The following is a 19,870-nucleotide window of genomic DNA, read 5'->3' on the forward strand; positions in this document are numbered from 1 at the left end:
TTGGAATGTTGGCCCATATTGATAGGATAGCATCTTGCAGTTGATGGAGATTTGTGGGATGCACATCCAGGGCACGAAGCTCCCGTTCCACCAATCCCAAAGATGCTCTATTGGGTTGAGATCTGGTGACTGTGGTGGCCATTTTAGTACAGTGAACTCATTGTCATGTTCAAGAAACCAATTTGAAATGATTCGAGCTTTGTGACATGGTGCATTATCCTGCTGGAAGTAGCCATCAGAGGATGGGTACATGGTGGCCATAAAGGGATGGACATGGTCAGAAACAATGCTCAGGTAGGCGTGGCATTTAAACGATGCCCAATTGGCACTAAGGGGCCTAAAGTGTGCCAAGAAAACATCCCCCACACCATTACACCACCACCACCAGCCTGCACAGTGGCAACAAGGCATGATGGATCCATGTTCTCATTCTGTTTACGCCAAATTCTGACTCTACCATCTGAATGTCTCAACAGAAATCGAGACTCATCAGACCAGGCAACATTTTTCCAGTCTTCAACTGTCCAATTTTGGTGAGCTCTTGCAAATTGTAGCCTCTTTTTCCTATTTGTAGTGGAGATGAGTGGTACCCGGTGGGGTCTTCTGCTGTTGTAGCCCATCCGCCTCAAGGTTGTGCGTGTTGTGGCTTCACAAATGCTTTGCTGCATACCTCGGTTGTAACGAGTGGTTATTTCAGTCAAAGTTGCTCTTCTATCAGCTTGAATCAGTCGGCCCATTCTCCTCTGACCTCTAGCATGGCATTTTGCCCACAGGACTGCCGCATACTGGATGTTTTTCCCTTTTCACACCATTCTTTGTAAACCCTAGAAATGGTTGTGCGTGAAAATCCCAGTAACTGAGCAGATTGTGAAATACTCAGACCGGCCCGTCTGGCACCAACAACCATGCCACGCTCAAAATTGCTTAAATCACCTTTCTTTCCCATTCTGACATTCAGTTTCAAGAGATTGTCTTGACCAGGACCACACCCCTAAATGCATTGAAGCAACAGCCATGTGATTGGTTGATTGGATAATTGCATTAATGAGAAATTGAAAAGGTGTTCCTAATAATCCTTTAGGTGAGTGTATTTGCATCTAATACAGCTGGAAGTCTTTGAACACAGCGCTTTGAAATAGGTCTTCTACAAAGCTCTGCACCGACTCTAAGGACATTTACAGGTCAAACAAAGTTTTTTTTAACATGTAAGATAAAATAGAAAGTTCAGTTCCTGCACACTGTCAGCAATGAGTTCATTAGAGATGCAACATTTCCACCATGGATCTTTGTCAGGCATTAAATTCACAATATGAAGCATTATACTTTATGCTTTGTAAAGTTTATACTAGAGCCTAAGGCTGCAACAACCAATACACTAAGGAAGTAAATCTCAAACACATCAAAAATGTATAAAAACTCCAAATGAAATACCTTTAGGTAAGGTAAACTTAATAGGTAAGTTTAGAAACGGATGGATGTGTTTGGTTCTGGCTAATCTTACTATTTTCTGACAGCAGAGGTTCGTCAGCTCACCTGAGCTTTCCAGACTAACGTGCTCTCTTCAGCTGATGTCTTCTTCTTCAACACTTCAATTGCACTTACTTTCACTGCCTTACTTCCATAGGTTGTTTAATTTAGTTGGCCTAATTCAATAAATGACATCTGTTGAGTTAAGCTCTTGCATGGACTCCCTCCTTGATAGGTGAGCCAGTTTGTGACAAACAGGAGCTTGTCGTCACATTTTGAAGTTTAACTGGGCTTGGTTGGTGTTGCTACCTCCTGTAACAGAAGGGAGCTTGTTTGTTGGTTTGTCCAATTAGGTTTCTGGTCATTGTTTGTGTATGTTGAAGGAATGCTAATTAAAATACTTTTGGGTAGTTAGCTTAGAGGTTGGTGAAAAGTTTAGCATCATGGATGGTTTTAGACCTTTTAGAGACACAGTTTGTTTGTGAATTAGGGTAAGCGCTGGTCACGTGATTTCAATTGCTAAGAGCTATAAATTCCCTCTAGGCTGGAGTGGTTGATCTCAACAGGACACCAACTAGTTGGTTGTTTTTTGTTTGAATGTGATAGAGAGTCTTGGTATAAAAAAAAAAAAATGTCTCGGAATAATCCCTCCCTGGTTTCCTGCCTTTTGGTTCCAGCGCAGTCAGTTCTCCCCACAAGCATCTATATAAAGAAGAGGATGGAGACTAGTTTGCTAGATCATAGATTCGGTTAGATTAGGGTTTTGGTAGCTTGGCCTCTGTGTAGTAAGTGTGGTGTAATGAAAATAATTTGGTGCCTGTCTATAATGAACTCTGACAGTGTGCGAGATGGTTTCTTTGGCATAAATTCATGATACGACGCGTTTGTCTACCAGCTGTGACTGAGAAAACTCTTCAGTCACTTTCAGTGCATACTATGAAATATTTCAGTATCATACTGTGAAGGATTCCACTTTCCAGCTCTTTCAGTACTGATGGTTCGGTGGGGAGGCTACTGATAAGGAGACGTTGGCCAACTGCAGAGCTAATCAGAGTGATTGGCGGGGGAAAAAAGATGGGAAATACTGTGTGCATGAATCCACCACTGTCCAGAGTTAGCCCAAACTGATCTGAAGTTTACACTGAAACTGGATGTCTGTTGAACTGATGTCCAGTAGGGTCATCATGTCCGCTAACTTACAGTTTTATGAGCCACTGCATTGTTAAGCATCACTTTGACTGTGATTGTACATGAAGCCTGATCGTTGTAACCAGTGATGAACACGTTATTGGTTCCAAATCTGTGAAACTGGCCAGTGATGGTTTTAGTCAATATTTATCTTCTTGATATTGTGTCCAGAGTCAACATGTGTCCTCTGTTATCTGGAGCTGCTGTTTGTTTTGGGATTTAAAAGGGCAACTCCTAATCTTTCTGCTGAATTAAGTATGTTGATTGAGGTTACTCAGATTTATTTATGACTAAAGGCAAAAGCCTTTTTTTTTTTTTTTTAAATAAACAAGATGTTATTTAGGTCTGGTGTTAGTAGACTCTCCACTAGCTTCACTTCACTTTCCACCAGTATGTCTGCCAGTTGGAGGTGTAACTCATGAGCAAAGAGGCAGTTTTAATACATGAAACGACCAAAATGACCTAGATGGAAAGACACTTTTCAGATGCATTTCATATTCCCTAGGTAACTATATCAAAGCAGCACCTCTGCAGCTCTTTATACCTGTGTGTGCAGGCTTATCTTCCTTTTTAATGGTGTTTGCTTTTACCTTGAAATTTCAATGTGAATATGTAAAAGCTCAATTCTGAGTTTGCTGTATCACAGTGGATACAAAACTGTTCACAGGCATTGGAAAGGAAGCTCTTATTTACTAAAATATGTACCTTGAAATCATTAATCATTTTCTTTCCATTCCATCCATGCTCATTTTTAACTCCAAAGCCTTAATCTTTCTGCTCAGTGTTTAGCGACTGTAAAACATGAATGTAATTATCAGGTGGAGTTTCAGCTGTCAGAAAGTTGATTATCATAGACCGCAGGTGCGGGAAGGAGGACGCATTTTTCATGAGTATTCATATGTTTTTCCTCAAGTCTGTGTTTCCTGCTGTGACTGTAACTGAATGTACACACTGTGCTGTGACACTGGTTTATCCGGCGCACATACTTGTGACTATGTTGGTTTGTGTTTAGTCAGATTTAAGGACTCTAATTTGAGTACACTATGCCGGTGTAAATACTGAAATCTGTGTTGCTGTGATGTAAAACAAATATTAAACCTGAGTCAGAGCCTTTTGTCACAGAAAAAAGGTTTATTTAAAAATAAAGTTATATCCCTCTTACTCATCAAGGACTGAAAACAAAAAATGTTGTCATTGCGTTATTCACCTCCTGCTGCTTGGACCACAATCATCCCTGGTGTTTCAGACACTGATGCTAACGGACAGCTTCAAACAAGGCGGAGACTGAATTATTGATAAAATGTTTGTATGACAAGTAGCAGTGGTTTTGTTTTTGGATACAATGTAGACATTCGACAGTGAAGAAAACATTGGTGTTTCAGTTTTCAGGAACAGACAGAGCTGATTTCTGCTGAAACCAAACAGCTGATAATCTGATGGACAGCATGCTTTGAATAAGTCTGACTAACATAAAGTAAGTGCTGCAACAAAATCAGTCTGAGACTACTCGTCAGCTGCTCATAGAGAGGGGACAGAGCTTATTTCTGTTAAGATGTGTCACTGGAGGTTAAAATGTTTTTATTGAGAAAAAAACATCCACGCCACATTTCACTGTTGGTTTGTTTTCTAGTATGAACTCAACTGGACTCACATGTACAACGGTGAGGATAAGTCTGGTGATAGTCTATATTATTGTAACAAATAAGATTCCTTCAAAACAACAAACACGGGCACGCCGTCCTGCTGCCAGAAATATTCTCTAAAGCAAATGGGTATTAATCCGCAGCTGAAAATAGTGCCCAGCAAATGCAAAATTTCCTCCTGTGCCCAGTGCTTTAGTTTTAGCAAATTTCTATATATTTGTCAGCCATTTTTAAAAGTTTACATCTTCTGTAGGAACCAATAGGCTTTGGGCTGAGAGCAACCGAGGGTAGGGGACTCAGGAAGAATTGAGAGACAGACTAGCATGGTGTTTGGATTTGCAGATCAGTTGACAATAACAAAACTACAGATCATCAGCAGCCCTATCCTTTAAATTAAAGGATAACACCACTGTTGTTCCTTTCTCACTGTATCGCTGCTTTAGACGTAGAGTCTGAAATGCAAGACAACAGAATGCTGTGAGTAATCAGTTTAAGGCAATAAAACCAGAAAGCCACTTTAAGTATAGTACATGTGCTGCATTAATCTGATTACTCCAAAACACCAGTTTATACAGAGTTTCTAATACTGCAGAAAAACTGGTTATTGCTCATTTATTCACTGGGGAAAAGGGACACACATTTTGTGTTCACATGGATGCTTCTGAAATCAAATTACTGCTGGAAGTGGGTAATCCAATTACTAGAAAGCACGTAAATCCACTGAAAAGATCCTAATGTTTTCAAGAATGGACCGCAACATGTGTTGAACTGACATTTCACACTGTTATTTCTTTCTTCCTAAATCCTAAAATCACTGAAGGTTAACAGTGAATGGCCAAACAGTATTTTCCAAACCTGAACAACTCAACCGGGGTGTAACAAATCACAAGGTTTGGACTGATTACATAAAACTAAACTGCATTAAATTAAAATGATATGAAAATTCAATAATTTCAAATATACTGAACAATGAAACTGATTTAGGAAAGGCTCTTGAATGAATCAGAAAAAACTGATTCCTTTATCTGATCTGTGGAGTTAAATGAGGGACTGAAGGTTATATCATGAGTGTGTGAATTGTCTTTTCCAGGCTCCAGACGTGAACCCTGACCTCTGACATGCCACAACAGACTGTCAAACACAAGCAGGAAAAAAAAAAAAACTCAACCATGAAAAGGCACATCATGTTCTTAGAAACACTAACTTGGCGGCAGATCACGGACCTGTTTAAAAAAGTTTTTCAAAAAAACATTAAAAACAGTCTGAGCTGACAAGGTGAGAGAGGACAGGTAGTGTACCGCAGCTGACCCGTGCCGTTCAGTCTGAATATACACGTGCAAACAGAGACAAACTGAGATTGTAAATCAAAGCACAAAAGTGTATGAGGCTCCTGCTGGCTTTCGCAATGAAACAAGACACGTTTGTCCACTACTGTCCATCTTCAAGAGACAGTGATGACAGGAAGAACAAAAGAAAAGACACACGCGCACACACACAAAAAAAGGCCCAAATATAACTCCGTATTATGGACAGGAGTGTTACTCCTCACATCACTGCTATAAGCTGAACAGAAGTAGACAAATCCTCCCCACCTTCATATACTTGAACATAAGCTTGCTTATTTTTTATTCTTTTTGTTTAAATTACTCTCCATAAATAAAAATCTATAAAAAAGGAAAAAAGCAGGAAAACACCCCTCTTATAAATAAAAAAAACCAAAGATTTCCAGCAAAACACAGAGATAAAGATCTGTATACAAAATAAATACAAAAGAAAAACTTTAAATCCAATATGAACAATATACAGTGTCACTGATACCTTGTTAAACCTCTGCAAATAGATTAACGTAGTGCATTTTTTCCCCCATTCACCACAAGAACTACGAATTTTATTTTCATTTTAATTTTTTTTTCTTTGCAAATCTGCAGGCAAATTAAGATTCTAACGATTATTCAAAGGAAACTAGGAGATGCGAAGTTGTGCGTTGCAGGAACGCTTTGTTGGCACATTTTTTGTTGCGTACAGTTTGCTCGAAAGGATTTACAGCAGTTGTCTGGTACATGGGGAGAGGAGTGTGGAGCTGTGTATTCTCTAACAGTTGACTTTGTGCACATAAAGACAAAACAGACAAAACATCTCTGGAAGGTTTTCATGTTTCTCTGCAGGCGCTGGGAAAACGTGTTGCTGTTAATGCTCCCTAGCCTGCGATGCCTCGAGGTGTTACCGCTGCTACTGACGACAGCCTATCATCTATGACACAACGTCACGGCATCCTACGACTCCGACGCAAGAGCTTAAGCTACAGAGAATGACCCTCAACCTACTCCCCGATCCTCACCGCTCAGTGTGTGTGCGTAGTACCTTATTTTGAACAAACAAATATTTACGCATACACTACTGGCCTTTCATAGAAACACACACGCTCGACCCTCTTTGTAACTTTTTGTCACCATCAAATCATTTAAAACAAGTGTGCAACTTAAACGTATGAAAATCAAGGGGCAGACCGTGCCCACGAGTGACTGCGACTGGACTATTCTGTCTTTTGAAGGGGGAATGCAGACCACCTTAATTTCTGGAATATGTGTCAGGAAATGATAAAACGTCCAGAATAAAAATCTAGATATCTACGTTACATGTCCGCTCTCATCGCGTTCAACCAGATGAGAGGAGTTGGTTACAGTGTAAAACTGGGTTCTTCTTAAGCCACCATCTGTTAAGCCTGGGACAGTCCCCCTGTGTGTGTGTGTATATGTATGTGTGTGTCTGTGTATGGGGGGGGGGGAGCGGGCCTTCAGGCATGCCAGTCCAGTGCAAACCTACCTAAAGAATAAACAGTTTCAGATTGACCAGGGGGAGGTGGATGGAGGGGGGGGGGGTTGGCTGTCAGGAAGGGGGCATTTCAGTCTCCTTGGTCCCTTGCTGCTCTGGTGAACCTGAAGACAAACAGGCAGGCAGTCACTGATATGTGGAGTCTACCAAGGTGGCAGAAGAGAGCTCGTTTGCTCCAATTTTAAAGTCTGAGACGTCTCCCTTTGTTGATTCAAGTAATTTTTACACTGCTTCCAGGACTCGCAGCGCCACCGCTGGTGAACCGGATGGTTGACGGGTGCTTGGGTTGGCTGCAGGAGTGCTTCACTTCCAGCAGCTGGGGGAAACAATAAATATGATGAAGACGCTCGGTCCTATGAATGTTTTTTCTGTCCAGACAGCTTCCCACAAAAAAGTCAGGCGTGTGTGTTTGACTGATAGCTGCATGTCTCGCAAACACACTCACACACTTGTTAAGCTGTTTCGATTTCATTTAACCTCATCCAGCCATGCCCCAAACCCCCTAAAAATCCGCCCAATCCTCTGTCAGCCCCCCCACCCCATCAGCCTGTGTGCTGGTGCTATAGGCAGTCTTTGCAGAGCGCCACCTGGCCCTTCATGTAGTCGCGGCAGGGGCAGATGCGCTGCAGCGATGGGTGGGAGCCCGCGCAGCTGAACAGTAGCAGGTCAGACTGGAAGATGCAGTGGTGGCGAACCTCACTATAGGCCGGGACCACCGTGTCGGCGCTCGACTCCACCGTCTGACAGTCCACGCCAAACCTGAGACAAAGGCAGAGAGAGTGTCCTTCACTTTTTATGCTTACTGACTAACATTTGTGTCTGTAAATGTTTAAATTTGAATAGGAAGCAGAGAAATGATCAGACAAGCTGAGCAGGACAGACAGAGGGGACACACTCAACTCAAGTAATGTTCTCCACCATCAGTGATGAGCCTTGACCCACTTCTTCCAGTAAACAAACTGGGCCCTCCAGTGGTAATAATATGAAACTGCAGTTTCAATCACTTCATCTTTATTCACCACTTGATGACAAACTACAAATTAATTCAGGCCTGTGGCATGCTGCCACCTAGTGGCCGGCCACTTAACTACAACTGGCGGAGCATGTGTATCTGCTCACGTTTCAATGTATATACGTGTGTTTGTGTCCCACCTGGCCAGGTCCTTGTCCTTGTTGAGGTGCTGGAAGAAGGAGGGCTCACAGATGAGCTGCTCCTCCTGACACACCTGCTTACAGGTGCGACCAGGCTCGGCCAGTTTGACCTGCAGAGCGCTGAGAGGAGGCCACATCACCTGGCCGTGGCAGAAGTCCTGACAACACAACGCGACGGAAATACAGTTATGTTACTGAAGAACAGAAGCTCATACAAACAGACATGATTCTAGTGAGTCAAGCCATTCATCTGGTATGACACAGATGATTAAAAATCATTAATGCATTAACTATTTCAACAAATACAGGCACCGAAACTGTCCTAACAAGATAATCAGTAATCATGTTGCTGACAAAAATGTTTTTTTCCAGTTCAAGGAGGTCACTAATGCATTTATGTTATACACTTATTTTTAATTACTGAATTGTCACTTACACATCGGTTACTGCACACAGCTAAATAACATAATTAAAAGACATTGTTGCTTACTTTGATTGAAATCCTTCAAATACAAAATACATTATTATATATTCTATTCTATATTTTTGTTATGTATATCTTATTCCAATAATATAGTTTTTGTCATGGTGTATATTTTGAAAATTATATATACATTTCCCCATGTTCTGTCTGATTGTTGCACACTGGTTTTAACACAGTAAAGCTTCAATCACACTTAAACTACAAAATAAAGAGTGTTTATAAATGATCACTTCCATTACATTAGAGTTATTAATCTATGCATTTGACTCATAGCAGCTGAAATAGTTGGCATTTAAATCACCAACTTTCATTCAGCTATAATCAAGTCTCAGATTCTGACATACTTGTATGCTGAGGTAACATCTACAGGCTGTACCTGGTTTTCAATGAAGGCGTTGACTCTCTGCAGCATCCCCTCGCAGGTGAACTCATAGGGCAGGTAGGGCTCAATCTGATCAGACAAACACAAAACACAGACAAAGAAGTGTCAGGGGAGGATACTTCACTGTGTGTGTGTGTGTGTGAGAGCTCAGCCTGGTGAAATATCAACCCGGTGTCTGCCTTTTGATTCCTGTCGACCTGCACAGGCTCAAGATTCGCAGAGGGGAAAACTTCAAAAAGGAAGGACCAACTGAAGCCTTTGTTTGCAGTGCTGCTAAGCCGCTCGCTGCTTTCTCTGTGTCTTTGTGCGCTGAGAGGAAGAGGAGAGGAGGAGGGGGGGGAAGAGGGAGGGCGCGCGGGCCAAGCCGGAGCCTGGTAGGCTGCGGCTTGCCACGGATCACAAAGCATACGAGGCTCCGTGGGCTTGTCCGGTGAACCAAGCCATTGTTCCGACTCGCTCGGCGGGGCACAAAACAACACGAGGTCCCGCGGCTGGCCTTTAAATATGCATGGACGCGAAGACGGAACAGGATCTCCCTTTCTTTCCCCTGTGCTTTCACTCATCCTCCATCTCTGGGTAGGTTTCCATTCAAGCATTTGTTCCAACCAATTATGATAATATGTTGATAATCCATGAGCCTTCCCTGCTTTTCATTCAGATCTTCTTCATCCTTTCATCTCACCACCACCAGTGTCTAGACTCCATCACGGGGAATTTCAATGCCTCTGCAGCTTCAACCCCTTTAAATGTTGCCAAATTGACTTTTCACATTCTCAAATTCAATGTATCACAATAAATGATTTTAACACTTTTTTCGTGTACCTCTTACATGAATGACTTGTATTTACATCATGTATTAGAGTGCTGTAAATTTGAATTACGACTGAGGCAATCAGTAAGTTAATCAATTAGTCAACTGACTGAAAATTAATCAGCAACCATTTTGATAATCAACTAATTTTTTTTCAAGCAATGAAAAGAAATCCAGTTCCAGCTTCTTTGATGTGAAGGTTTGCTGCTTTTCCTTTGGTTTTTGGTTATTGGACCAAACAAGGCTTTAAATATGTCAATTTATGCTTTAAGAAACTATGATATGGGACATTATTTATTTTTACTATTTTTTGATATTCTATGAAAATCAACATGAGTAGCAGCATTACTTTGCAATAAGAAATTGCCAAATTGCCGAATTTTACTGACTGAATCCCACAAAACAGTAATAATTATGAGGCAGTCATCTCATAAATGTTCCCCATCTTTTTACGCCATCGTTTTTATATTAACGCAGACATTTTTTAAGGAAAGGTGTTCCCGTGTTTACCTTCTGGCTGAGGATCGAGCGGATGGCCCGCTCCACCTCGGCAGAGTTCTCGATATCCACCGTCCACACGTGGGGTTGACCGATGTACACCTCAGCATACGGATGTTGAGAGGTCAGCTGCGGACAACCACGAAAGAGTAGAGGTTAGGAAGAAAAACTAAAAAGTAATATCTTGAGAAAAAGAGCAAGGAAAGAGTAAAAACTTGTGTTTGTGTCGCCAAAGATCTCCTTCGCTCACCTCTCTCAGAGTGGGTTTGCCCTTGAAGAAGTCTGTGTTTTTGCTGCTCTTTGGAGGGTTGAATTTGGGGTTGAGGAACGCACAGCCGTTGGCAATGGCCTCCAGGGGGGCAGGTCCCTCGTAGGGGAAGGACAGACCCACAAACAACTGCAGTGGAGAGAAAATTTAGAGGACACCAAAATGATTAGCCTCCACATGCATGTTATATTTAATCAAAACCAAGAGAGGGGTTGAACTCAGGATAAACATGAATTAAAGTATAACCTGAGAACATTTGTGCTAACTCTGCCTTTAATTAAAGCCACACCAACTTAAGTCTGTGTTCACACTTTTTTCAAGCTGCCAGCATGGGTTCATCACTGAAGGTGGGAAGGAGCTACTGACATAATCAGAATAAAAAAAAACAGCAGGTGGAAGTGGAGAGGTAGAAAATTTCACCGGCTGCTTTGAGGAGTTTCTGCTGTTTGCTGATAGCAGCAGTTAGCCCTTGTTGAAACAAACCTCCCATGTTATCAGCACAAACTGCATTTGAGGCAGCACTTTTTCTCTATGAAACAAGGGAGGAAAAACAAGCAGAATAATATGAAGACATCGCTCTAATGTTTATTCCTCCCATAGGCCGCTAGGAGTTTGGTAAAGAGGGAGTACTGTGGATATTTTGCAGTTGGAAACACACTATATCTCGGCAGCCCGATGAGAATTAGAAAAACAACTACAGTAACTCGATTAAAGATGTTTACAACACTTTACAAATCTGAAACTACTCATTTAAAACACCATGAACACCACATGAGCCGCATCACTTAATCTCAAAATACTGACCCTGATCTTTAGTTAACACATGTTTCTTCCACTTCAATCAGTGGTTCCCAAACTTTGTGGCTTGTGGCCAGTTAAAATGAAAACACTTGTGACTGGTTCGCCCAGAGTGTTTTCCTTTTCCTTGAATCATTTTTAGAATATGCAAATCCTGAAATCATCCGGTAATTCTAAATGATTAAGAGACATTTGAGTAGAAGAATATTTCTTATATTGGTGTAATTAACTGTGTTATTTCTTCTTGTTTTTGTGTTTGAACTGTATTCATTCAGCAAAGCTTCACCCGAGTGGAGGAATAAGAAGGCTGCTCTTTCACTTTCCCCAACCAAACTTATCTTACTGGTTCAGGGATCGGGCCGCCGACCCTCCGGGTATAAGCCTATTTCTCTTACGGTTAAAGAAGTGGGCTTGGGGAGCGCCTTGGTGAACGACTGGTTACAGCGCATGCAAAATGGCCTCATCTGTCTGGTTCAATTCTCCCCGTTTCTCCTCACCTGTCACTATGCAATAAAAAGACAAAATGCCCCAAGCAGGCTTGTGTTTATTGACAGTGAGGCCCTAAAAAGAGCTCATAAAATAATTCTGCTGTGGATTTTGTCCTCCATCACTTACACTGGAAGCATGTTAGGAAGGGACATTTGAACAGGAGGACTGGATACAAGTAAACAATGTGAACCTATCCTTTAAACGCTAGATACCATTTAATAAGAGAAATAAAAAACATATGTAAAGATAAAAATAGGTGAAAAGATGAGCGCTTAATGTTCAGTCAATGTTGAGGGAGAAACTAAAAGTGTTTAACCTGAATTTAGATGGTAGACAAAGTCAAGCTCTGTGGTGCATAGTAACCAAAGGCTTCTTCTCTATGTTTACTGTACATATTGTTTGTTCTGTGGGTTTTCTGAAAAGCCCATAGTCCTACTCACATCAAGTATGTACAGTACATATAGAAAACTATAGGGCGCTGTAATAACAAGTTCACTCCTCCAGGATGGGAAGAGCAAATATTTGAGAGTCAGTAGCAGTGTGCTGCAACCAGAGGCAGCTTTTCAACATGAGTATGAGACAGTCCTCCAGAAACGAGTGAGCGAGCAGGGAGGGATGGAAGTGGAGATGGTGGCGGTGGTGGTGGTGGGGGGGACTGGGCAAGTGGCATATTTACTGGAGGGCCAGAGCTGGCTGGCTACAATGGCTAGTCTGTGTGCGTGTGTTTGTTCTGTATCTATGTGCATATACACACCTGCCAATTCATGACAGGTGAGACAGATGACATACTCCCACAACACACAACGCAGCACTGTATCATGAAGTAAGTCTGTACAGTCTTCAAAAAATCTAACCTGGGTTGTGAATTACGCTCTTCTAGCCCCTATGTGAATACAACTAAAACCTACAGTCTTGTTAGCAAGAGACTTCTGCCAACAGGTGGCAGCAAAGCATACTCCTTCTGCATATGTATGTTGTGTGTTTGTGTGTCCGTGTGTGTGGATGTGAAAGCCCCTCAATGCTGAGAAACAGTCGGCCACTATTTATAGGGCGAGTAGGGGAGGGGATGAAGAGGAGACAGAGAGAGCTCTCAAAGCAGTGATCCATAAGACTGAAGGACTCAAAGGCAGAAATGCAGAAATGATGCCTGCGTCTCCGATGTGAATGTTACAAATTCAAAAAGAGAAATCAATCAAGAGTTGTAGCTTTTACCTGAAAGCTCTTTATTAGAGTGCATTAAAGCTGATTTGTGTATTCATGTTCACGTACATTGCAAGGCTTAGTGCTGTACATCAAGGACATTGTGCTCATGAGATCCAAAGCTTCGCATCAGAGCTGCTGTTCTATTGATTTGTCCCGCCCTTTAAAACGTCCCGCCTTCGTGTAAATTTGCATCCTCAACCTGACCCACTGCATGGACGCACATCCAAATGCCAGTAAAAATAATGACCCACATGTCAATATAATGTCCCAGACCATATCAGACAAGTGTCATAAATATGTATTATAACTCCTCTTTCCATCTGGTTTCAGGGTTACTTAAGTAAAAGAAGCAATACTACAATTTACAAATACAAGTATGAATCCTTGAATCATTTTTTGTTGTGGAAAGGTTACAACTATACCATTCTCTATTTAACTTTATAGTAACTACTAACTACAGCTAATTGGCTGGTTAAACACCGTAAATGTAGTGCAGTGAAAAGTACTATATTTGCTTTTCTGTATCCTAAAATGTACAATAAATATGCTTTCATTTTACAGGCAACACAATAATGGCAATAGTACTCCAAAGTACATCCTTTGTTAGGAGGCCAAATTTAACTTTGATCTTTTAGCATGGAAACACTAAACGACCCCAGTGTTTTTCATATCGTGTTACTTGCATCATAAAATTTTCCTACATCAGCAGTGTTATTCTTGCTTCTGAGGAAAGTTAGAGCACAAAGACAATGGGCAGTTATTGGCCACATAGAGATCCAACTAAAGAAACTGTATCAACAGAAAAGGTGACAAAGATAAGGACTTAACACAATGTCCGTGACGCTGTGAGGCGCTTGCAAAGCACACAAGCTGATGAACACGAGATGCAATGAGGAGCCTCTACCTCTGAGCTCAAACTCACATGTAAATTCAGGTTTTATGAGCTGATCAGACTGAAGGATGTGAAGCAAATTGTGGTCAGCTCACTATTGTGCTCCAACACAAGGAGTCTGGCGTTTCATGGCTCTGCCTCAGCCCCAGCCCAGGCCACATCGCCTAAAACATGGCAGTCGCTGAGTTTAATGAGCCAAGAAGTTAATTACGTTTGTTCTTGGTATTTCTAATTCCAGCAGCTGCCATGGGTTGTGTTTGTTTTCTAATGAGCAGAATATGATGACAGTAATGATTTAAAAGACAAAAGGAAAGCTTTGTCCTTGTCTTATATACAAATCTTAATATGTAATGTAGTGTGGAGCAGTGGGATAGAGAAAATGTGAATTTGAAAATAAGAAACACATGCGAGACGAACCAGAGGCAGACAGTAGGAGGCAATTAAACAGACTGACTAAAGCAGATATACGAGATGGAAGAGAAGCAGGCAGAAAAATCTAAAACCTTTGACTGTCAGCTTGCAACATGACGCAGTAAAGCTTTGCCACACTTCAGCGGTTTGATCATTGACACTATTCCCCTGACACAGCACAGCACGTCAAGAGTTTATTTCAGGAAATTTAGTTTGAGAGAAAATCAAATGTCAAGACATCCACGGCAACATACTCCTCTTTTTCACAGAAGCGCTTCCATGCACAGTATTTTTACAGTACACTCTGTCAATAGTTAAATCCCACGAGGCTAATTAGCTCAGGCAGTCTGATTGTAACAGTAAATGTGTTGTTTAAGAAGCAAGAGGAAAACTGTGCCTACAACACCTCCTGCTTTGCTTGTAAGCTCTTAAACAACACTGCGGCTAAAATCTTGGGGTTTTGTGGTATTTAATTGGCCGTTCCCCTGTTGGGTTCTCCCTGCAGAACAACGTGTAATGATATATGTATGTATCCCCGGTGAGTGTTAACCTGCCAGGCTACATGAATCCAGCAAATCAAAATTCACTCCATTCTTTGTACTGGCACAAAGTTTACAGTATTATTTCTTTTTCAACATTTTAATGACCTGCTCCACTGTTATACACCTTTGCTTTTCTCTGTCAGTGCCTCAAGCATGACTGGGTTTCTTGGATTTAGGTGCTCAGAATTGTTTTTTGGCTGAAGCAATGAGTCTTTTCAGTACAAAGGGGGGCTTAAATCTCAATCCATCTTTTTTCTATAACTGTCTGAATCATTATCTATGCCTCTCTTGCACTTTTTATCCCTGCCCCAGCTCTTGTCTGATGTCTCTCTCCTCTCTGCCTCCCTTCTTCATCTGATGGGAAAGCATCTGGTGTCAGAGGCTAAAGAAATCGAAGCTCTCTTCTACCTTATTCATCTGAAAAGGATGATGACTGGAGCCAAAAGACAGACTCCATCTTTCATTGCCAGCACTAATGATGGTTTTCACCTTCAGCGGACATTGTTGTCAGGTTTCTCAGCACCAAGTAATTTTAATTCCATTCCCATACAGCACTGGGCAGTGAAAAATCACTGCTTTCTCCTAAGACAAGTGATTTATAGTTTGCTAAACACCTTCCATGAAACAACGATTGTGCAGCTAAGCAACATGTGTGCATGAGGCTCCAAAAAGACTAATTGAAAGAGTTTGGAGGGTGATGTCTTTTTTAGCATTAACAAAACACATAAGCAAAAGTTTAAATGAATGGATTAAACCGTGTTTGTCTGCTCTAACATAAGCTGCAAATGTTAGCATGTCTGTGTGTGCATAACTACATTAGTTTGTAGGGTTACAGGTTAGGTTTTAAAAAAGCTAGCACATACGCTATGTAGTGTTTCCTCACTGTGTGGAAGCTGGTCTTGGATGCTATCAGAGTTTTAGCTAAAGTTAGCAGCTCTGTCTTACTCTTGCATTAGATCAGGGGAATCCCCAGCCAACTGTACTCAAACACATACATTAGTCCTCATCCTAAAAACCTGAAAAACCTCAGCTTGAAGTTATACAGATGTTCAGGTAACTCGTTGATTGGACAGTTTTAAAGAAACCAGGCAAACGCACAAGGGTTCTTCTTAACTGAACCAAACAGGTTATGTGTGATAGCACCCATAACACCAGGACCAATTCCAGGACTAACTAGTTCTACACTGCAAAACAAGAACAATGCCGTTTATTTCCATGTATTCTGAATGGATCATGAAATGGTGAGAATACTGACTTTTTGCGTGGAACCGTAGTCTTTTAGCACAATATGATGTAGGCATATTAACAGGGTTCTACTTTTAAATCAGCAGTGCAGAACTTATGTCTCCCCCTTCTAACACAACACTATCAACAACATGTGCTTATGATGTACAGGCTCTGCCATGCTGAGCTGCTGATATTGCTACGGTTTCTCCCCCCTTCAGCTGTGGTAAACCAATCATGCTGTTTGGCAGAAAAAAACATCAATACTAGATCGCCTGAATGTCGCCTCTGACACTAGATATAGAAACTCTGTACACTGAATACAGAGAGATTTACATGGCACTGATAGGCTTAATCAGAAATGTGTGCACTTGTTTGGCAAGGGTTTGAATGTAATGGACGTTCATTTGCATGTAAAAGTTCCGCACTCCAGTTTTAAAATTAAACCGTATGAAAGTCAGCCGTAGTCAGTCAACGTGTGGAGCCTAATGTTAGCCATTTAGCTAGCTAGCTAGCTAGAGCTGTTAAAACCTGCTAGTATCAGTCATTTCATACCAGATGAATCCGATAAAAAGATTAAACTTATCTGTTTCAGGTATCGTGAATAACTAAATGTGTTTGCATTTATTATTCGGTTTCTGCTCAGCTTTTACTTTTGTATTTCCTGCATTTGAATCGATAAAAAAAAAGGTTTTTTAACAGATGGAAAGTCTTGAATCAGTTTGAGGGAGCATGCTCTCCACTTCACAGCTTTCAATACTGCCATACAACAAAGCTATTTATGTTTAACAGCTCAACACACATTCTGTGAACATGTAAAGTGTGTGTTCAGAAGAGATCGCTCCACGCGGTACAATCCAGCCTGGCTGCAGTCTCTGTGTCCTTGCCTTTGTGAATGAGAGTGGTTTGAGTAGTAAGAGGAAGGGACAAGTCATGACGTGAATGGAGAAATGCTTCTGAGGACGGCTGGACTGAGGACAGACTCAGACAAACTACAGCCAGATCAAGGCTCTTTCAGAAGAGGGTCTCTTTTCACCCAAACAACATCTAACTTTAGGAATCAAATTTTTGCTCTCCAACTTGTCTTGAGTTACATTTTAGCACTGAAATGTGCTTCAAAATGAAGGCTGCAAGTGAGCCATCTTTGTATTTAGACACAGAGGGTCGGGCATGGCTAATTTCGAATTAGGTAAACTGTGTCTCAGCCACTGGATACTATTACAGGAAGGTTCAGAGCAGGTTTCACAGTCTTTGGCACATAGAAAATAGGGTGATAAACATACAGTGTTTCCTCAATATTCTGCAGGTTAGCTGGGACACAGTTTCTTGGTCATTTAAAAATGTCAAAGGGAAAAGCGTGGGAGTTGGTTTGTGGCTTTCATAGCTGTCTAATAAGTACCGCACTCTCACACCTTCATTTCCCTGCAGGTTCATTTTTCCATGTGAGACAATTTCACCTTGGTTTCCCGGAGGAGGAACTGCAGGTCTCGGCCACTCAGGATGCCATGGTTCTTGACGTAGCTCGGGAGGTGCACGGTGCTGGTGCCGTGCACGGTGCCGTGGACCTCCATGTAGCTGTGGATGACGTCAAGGTATTTCTTTTTGTCCTGGAACAAACAGAGAGACGTAATCAGTCAAGAGAGTTCCAGAAACCAAAATCCTGCTGGAAACCACTCTCTACTCTGAGTCTACTCTGAGAGGGTACATTTGAAGTGAGACACACCATTAAAGAAATGTAGGTTATTTAGGTTAAGCTGCTGCAATCCAGAAAAAAAACATCCTGGAATGAACCATATTGAATTCCATTTTTTTTTTTGAGAGGGGATCAGTATCGTTTCTTTGTTATGTGGCCCAATGAACATTTGTTCGAGCTACCTGACTGAGCATCTTGCCACAATGGCAGGCAGAGCTAAAAATAGCACTGTATGAGGAGCATCAGTGCACACAATACCCTTCTATTGTTATTAAAGTTTACCTGATCCATGATGTCCTTCATCAAAAAGACAAAGCATTCAAAGCAGGCCAATAAAACCTGCTTTTGCTGCATTGTCGCTGCCATTTATTTTTGTTTTGTGTGTTCGCCTACTTTATTTTAATACTTTAAAACTGATTCCAGAGTATTTTATTTCATCTGTGCTCCAAACAAGGAATCAGCTAGAAAACAATTACAACAAAGGGTGCAACTTTTCATTATGTGATAATGTTTACTTCCTTTTTATTGCCTGTACAGCATAACAGCATCAATCTGTTTTTACTAGATCGACCTTGGCAAAGACCCTGTGATGTCAAAACAGGTCTTTTTTTAAAACCTATTAAATGTCCCCAAAAAATAGATGTTTTTAATGATCCTTTTTATTTGCCTCAGAGTGCGTTTTCATCTTCAAGGGCCTTTTAGGTTCCCCCGAATTTACTGCAGTAATTGCACTTTGCCTCTTTCATGTGCAAGTGATAACAGACCAGCATGTACTGAAGCAGAAATACTAATAAGATTCAAGATGTTGTAAAATGTTAAAGTGACTCAAGGATGTGTGAAATTGTAAAAATGTCTTAATGAAATTCCCTAAACGTGTTTATCAATTCACCAGTTTCTTGGGCAGGCATATAATGCATTTACTTTAGACATCTTTTTAGTATCCCTGTCAAGTTGGTCATAGAAGCCCCATAAGAGTTTCATTTTAAAAATAAGTCAAGTTAATCAGTCTGGATGGAAACATTACTTCCATTATAAAAGGCCTCTGATCGTCCCCATGCTGAGACTGTCACAGCAGGCCTTTGATTCTCAAAAAACGAGGACATGACTGCAGTGTAACGCAGCCAAATGTGCACACAAACTATCCCCCCGTGTCCCCTTCTAAAATGCAGTGCAAAATGTGTCTTTTTCACTTTGTCCTGTACCTGCTGAAGACCGCTGAGCCACGCGGGAGCGACGTACAGTACAGTCGAATGCTAAAGCCCGAGCCCTTTAGGGATGCAGTATAGATGAAAGCTGGCCATTTTCTCCATATTGACAAGATGCCTCAAAGGCGCATTCACCAGTATGTTCACACACGCACACGCTGAAATATTATTGATTAGCCTTCACACACATGGGGCAGCAAGGCCTCATTATTGTTGAAAGCTACCGGTTTCAAATTTACACACAACTCCTCCACACGAACCTGCCATTGAAACAGTTCTGCCTCCAGGACATTTTCCTGCTCTCAGTCTGTGACTGTGTGTGTCTGTGTACCTCAGTGCTTTCTTTTGGGGATTAAATTTCAGGTAGCCGCTCGTCAGTGTCCCTGGAGGCCTGGTTATCAGATGCCTCCAGCAATCCTGCTGTAACTAAAGCAGCCTGGTGTGTGTGTGTTTGAGATGAAGTGCTAATTAGAAGGTGAAATCACTATCCTGTAATCTTTTCACTCTGAACTGAGCTAGGATTTTTCTCCATGTATGAAGGGATTTATAAATGAGGGTTACTGGTGGGTATCTGAAGAAGAAGCCACACACACACACACACACACACACACACACACACACACACACACACACACACTCTCCGGAATTTATCTGAGCTTGTGCAGGAGACTTGAAACAGCTAATAAAA

General features: G+C 41.4%; 1 protein-coding gene across 1 annotated transcript in view; it reads right to left on the minus strand.

The window, feature by feature from the left end:
• Positions 1–5,310: 5,310 nt before the first annotated feature.
• mgat5 (alpha-1,6-mannosylglycoprotein 6-beta-N-acetylglucosaminyltransferase) overlaps positions 5,311–19,870 on the minus strand; it is a 113,419-nt gene continuing 98,859 nt past the window's right edge. The window contains exons 13-18 of the mRNA XM_038717845.1: positions 17,742–17,891; positions 10,708–10,854; positions 10,470–10,586; positions 9,143–9,217; positions 8,283–8,440; positions 5,311–7,889 (exon numbers count right to left, since the gene is read on the minus strand). Of these exons, the coding sequence (XP_038573773.1) occupies positions 7,691–7,889; positions 8,283–8,440; positions 9,143–9,217; positions 10,470–10,586; positions 10,708–10,854; positions 17,742–17,891 (846 nt within the window). The 3' untranslated portion in view covers positions 5,311–7,690. The remainder of the gene's footprint in view (positions 7,890–8,282; positions 8,441–9,142; positions 9,218–10,469; positions 10,587–10,707; positions 10,855–17,741; positions 17,892–19,870) is intronic.

The sequence above is a fragment of the Micropterus salmoides genome, unplaced genomic scaffold (assembly GCF_014851395.1).
Source record: "Micropterus salmoides isolate LMB-PRFRI ecotype aquatic unplaced genomic scaffold, ASM1485139v1 Ms_hic_scaffold_1, whole genome shotgun sequence".
NCBI classification, from domain to species: domain Eukaryota; kingdom Metazoa; phylum Chordata; class Actinopteri; order Centrarchiformes; family Centrarchidae; genus Micropterus; species Micropterus salmoides.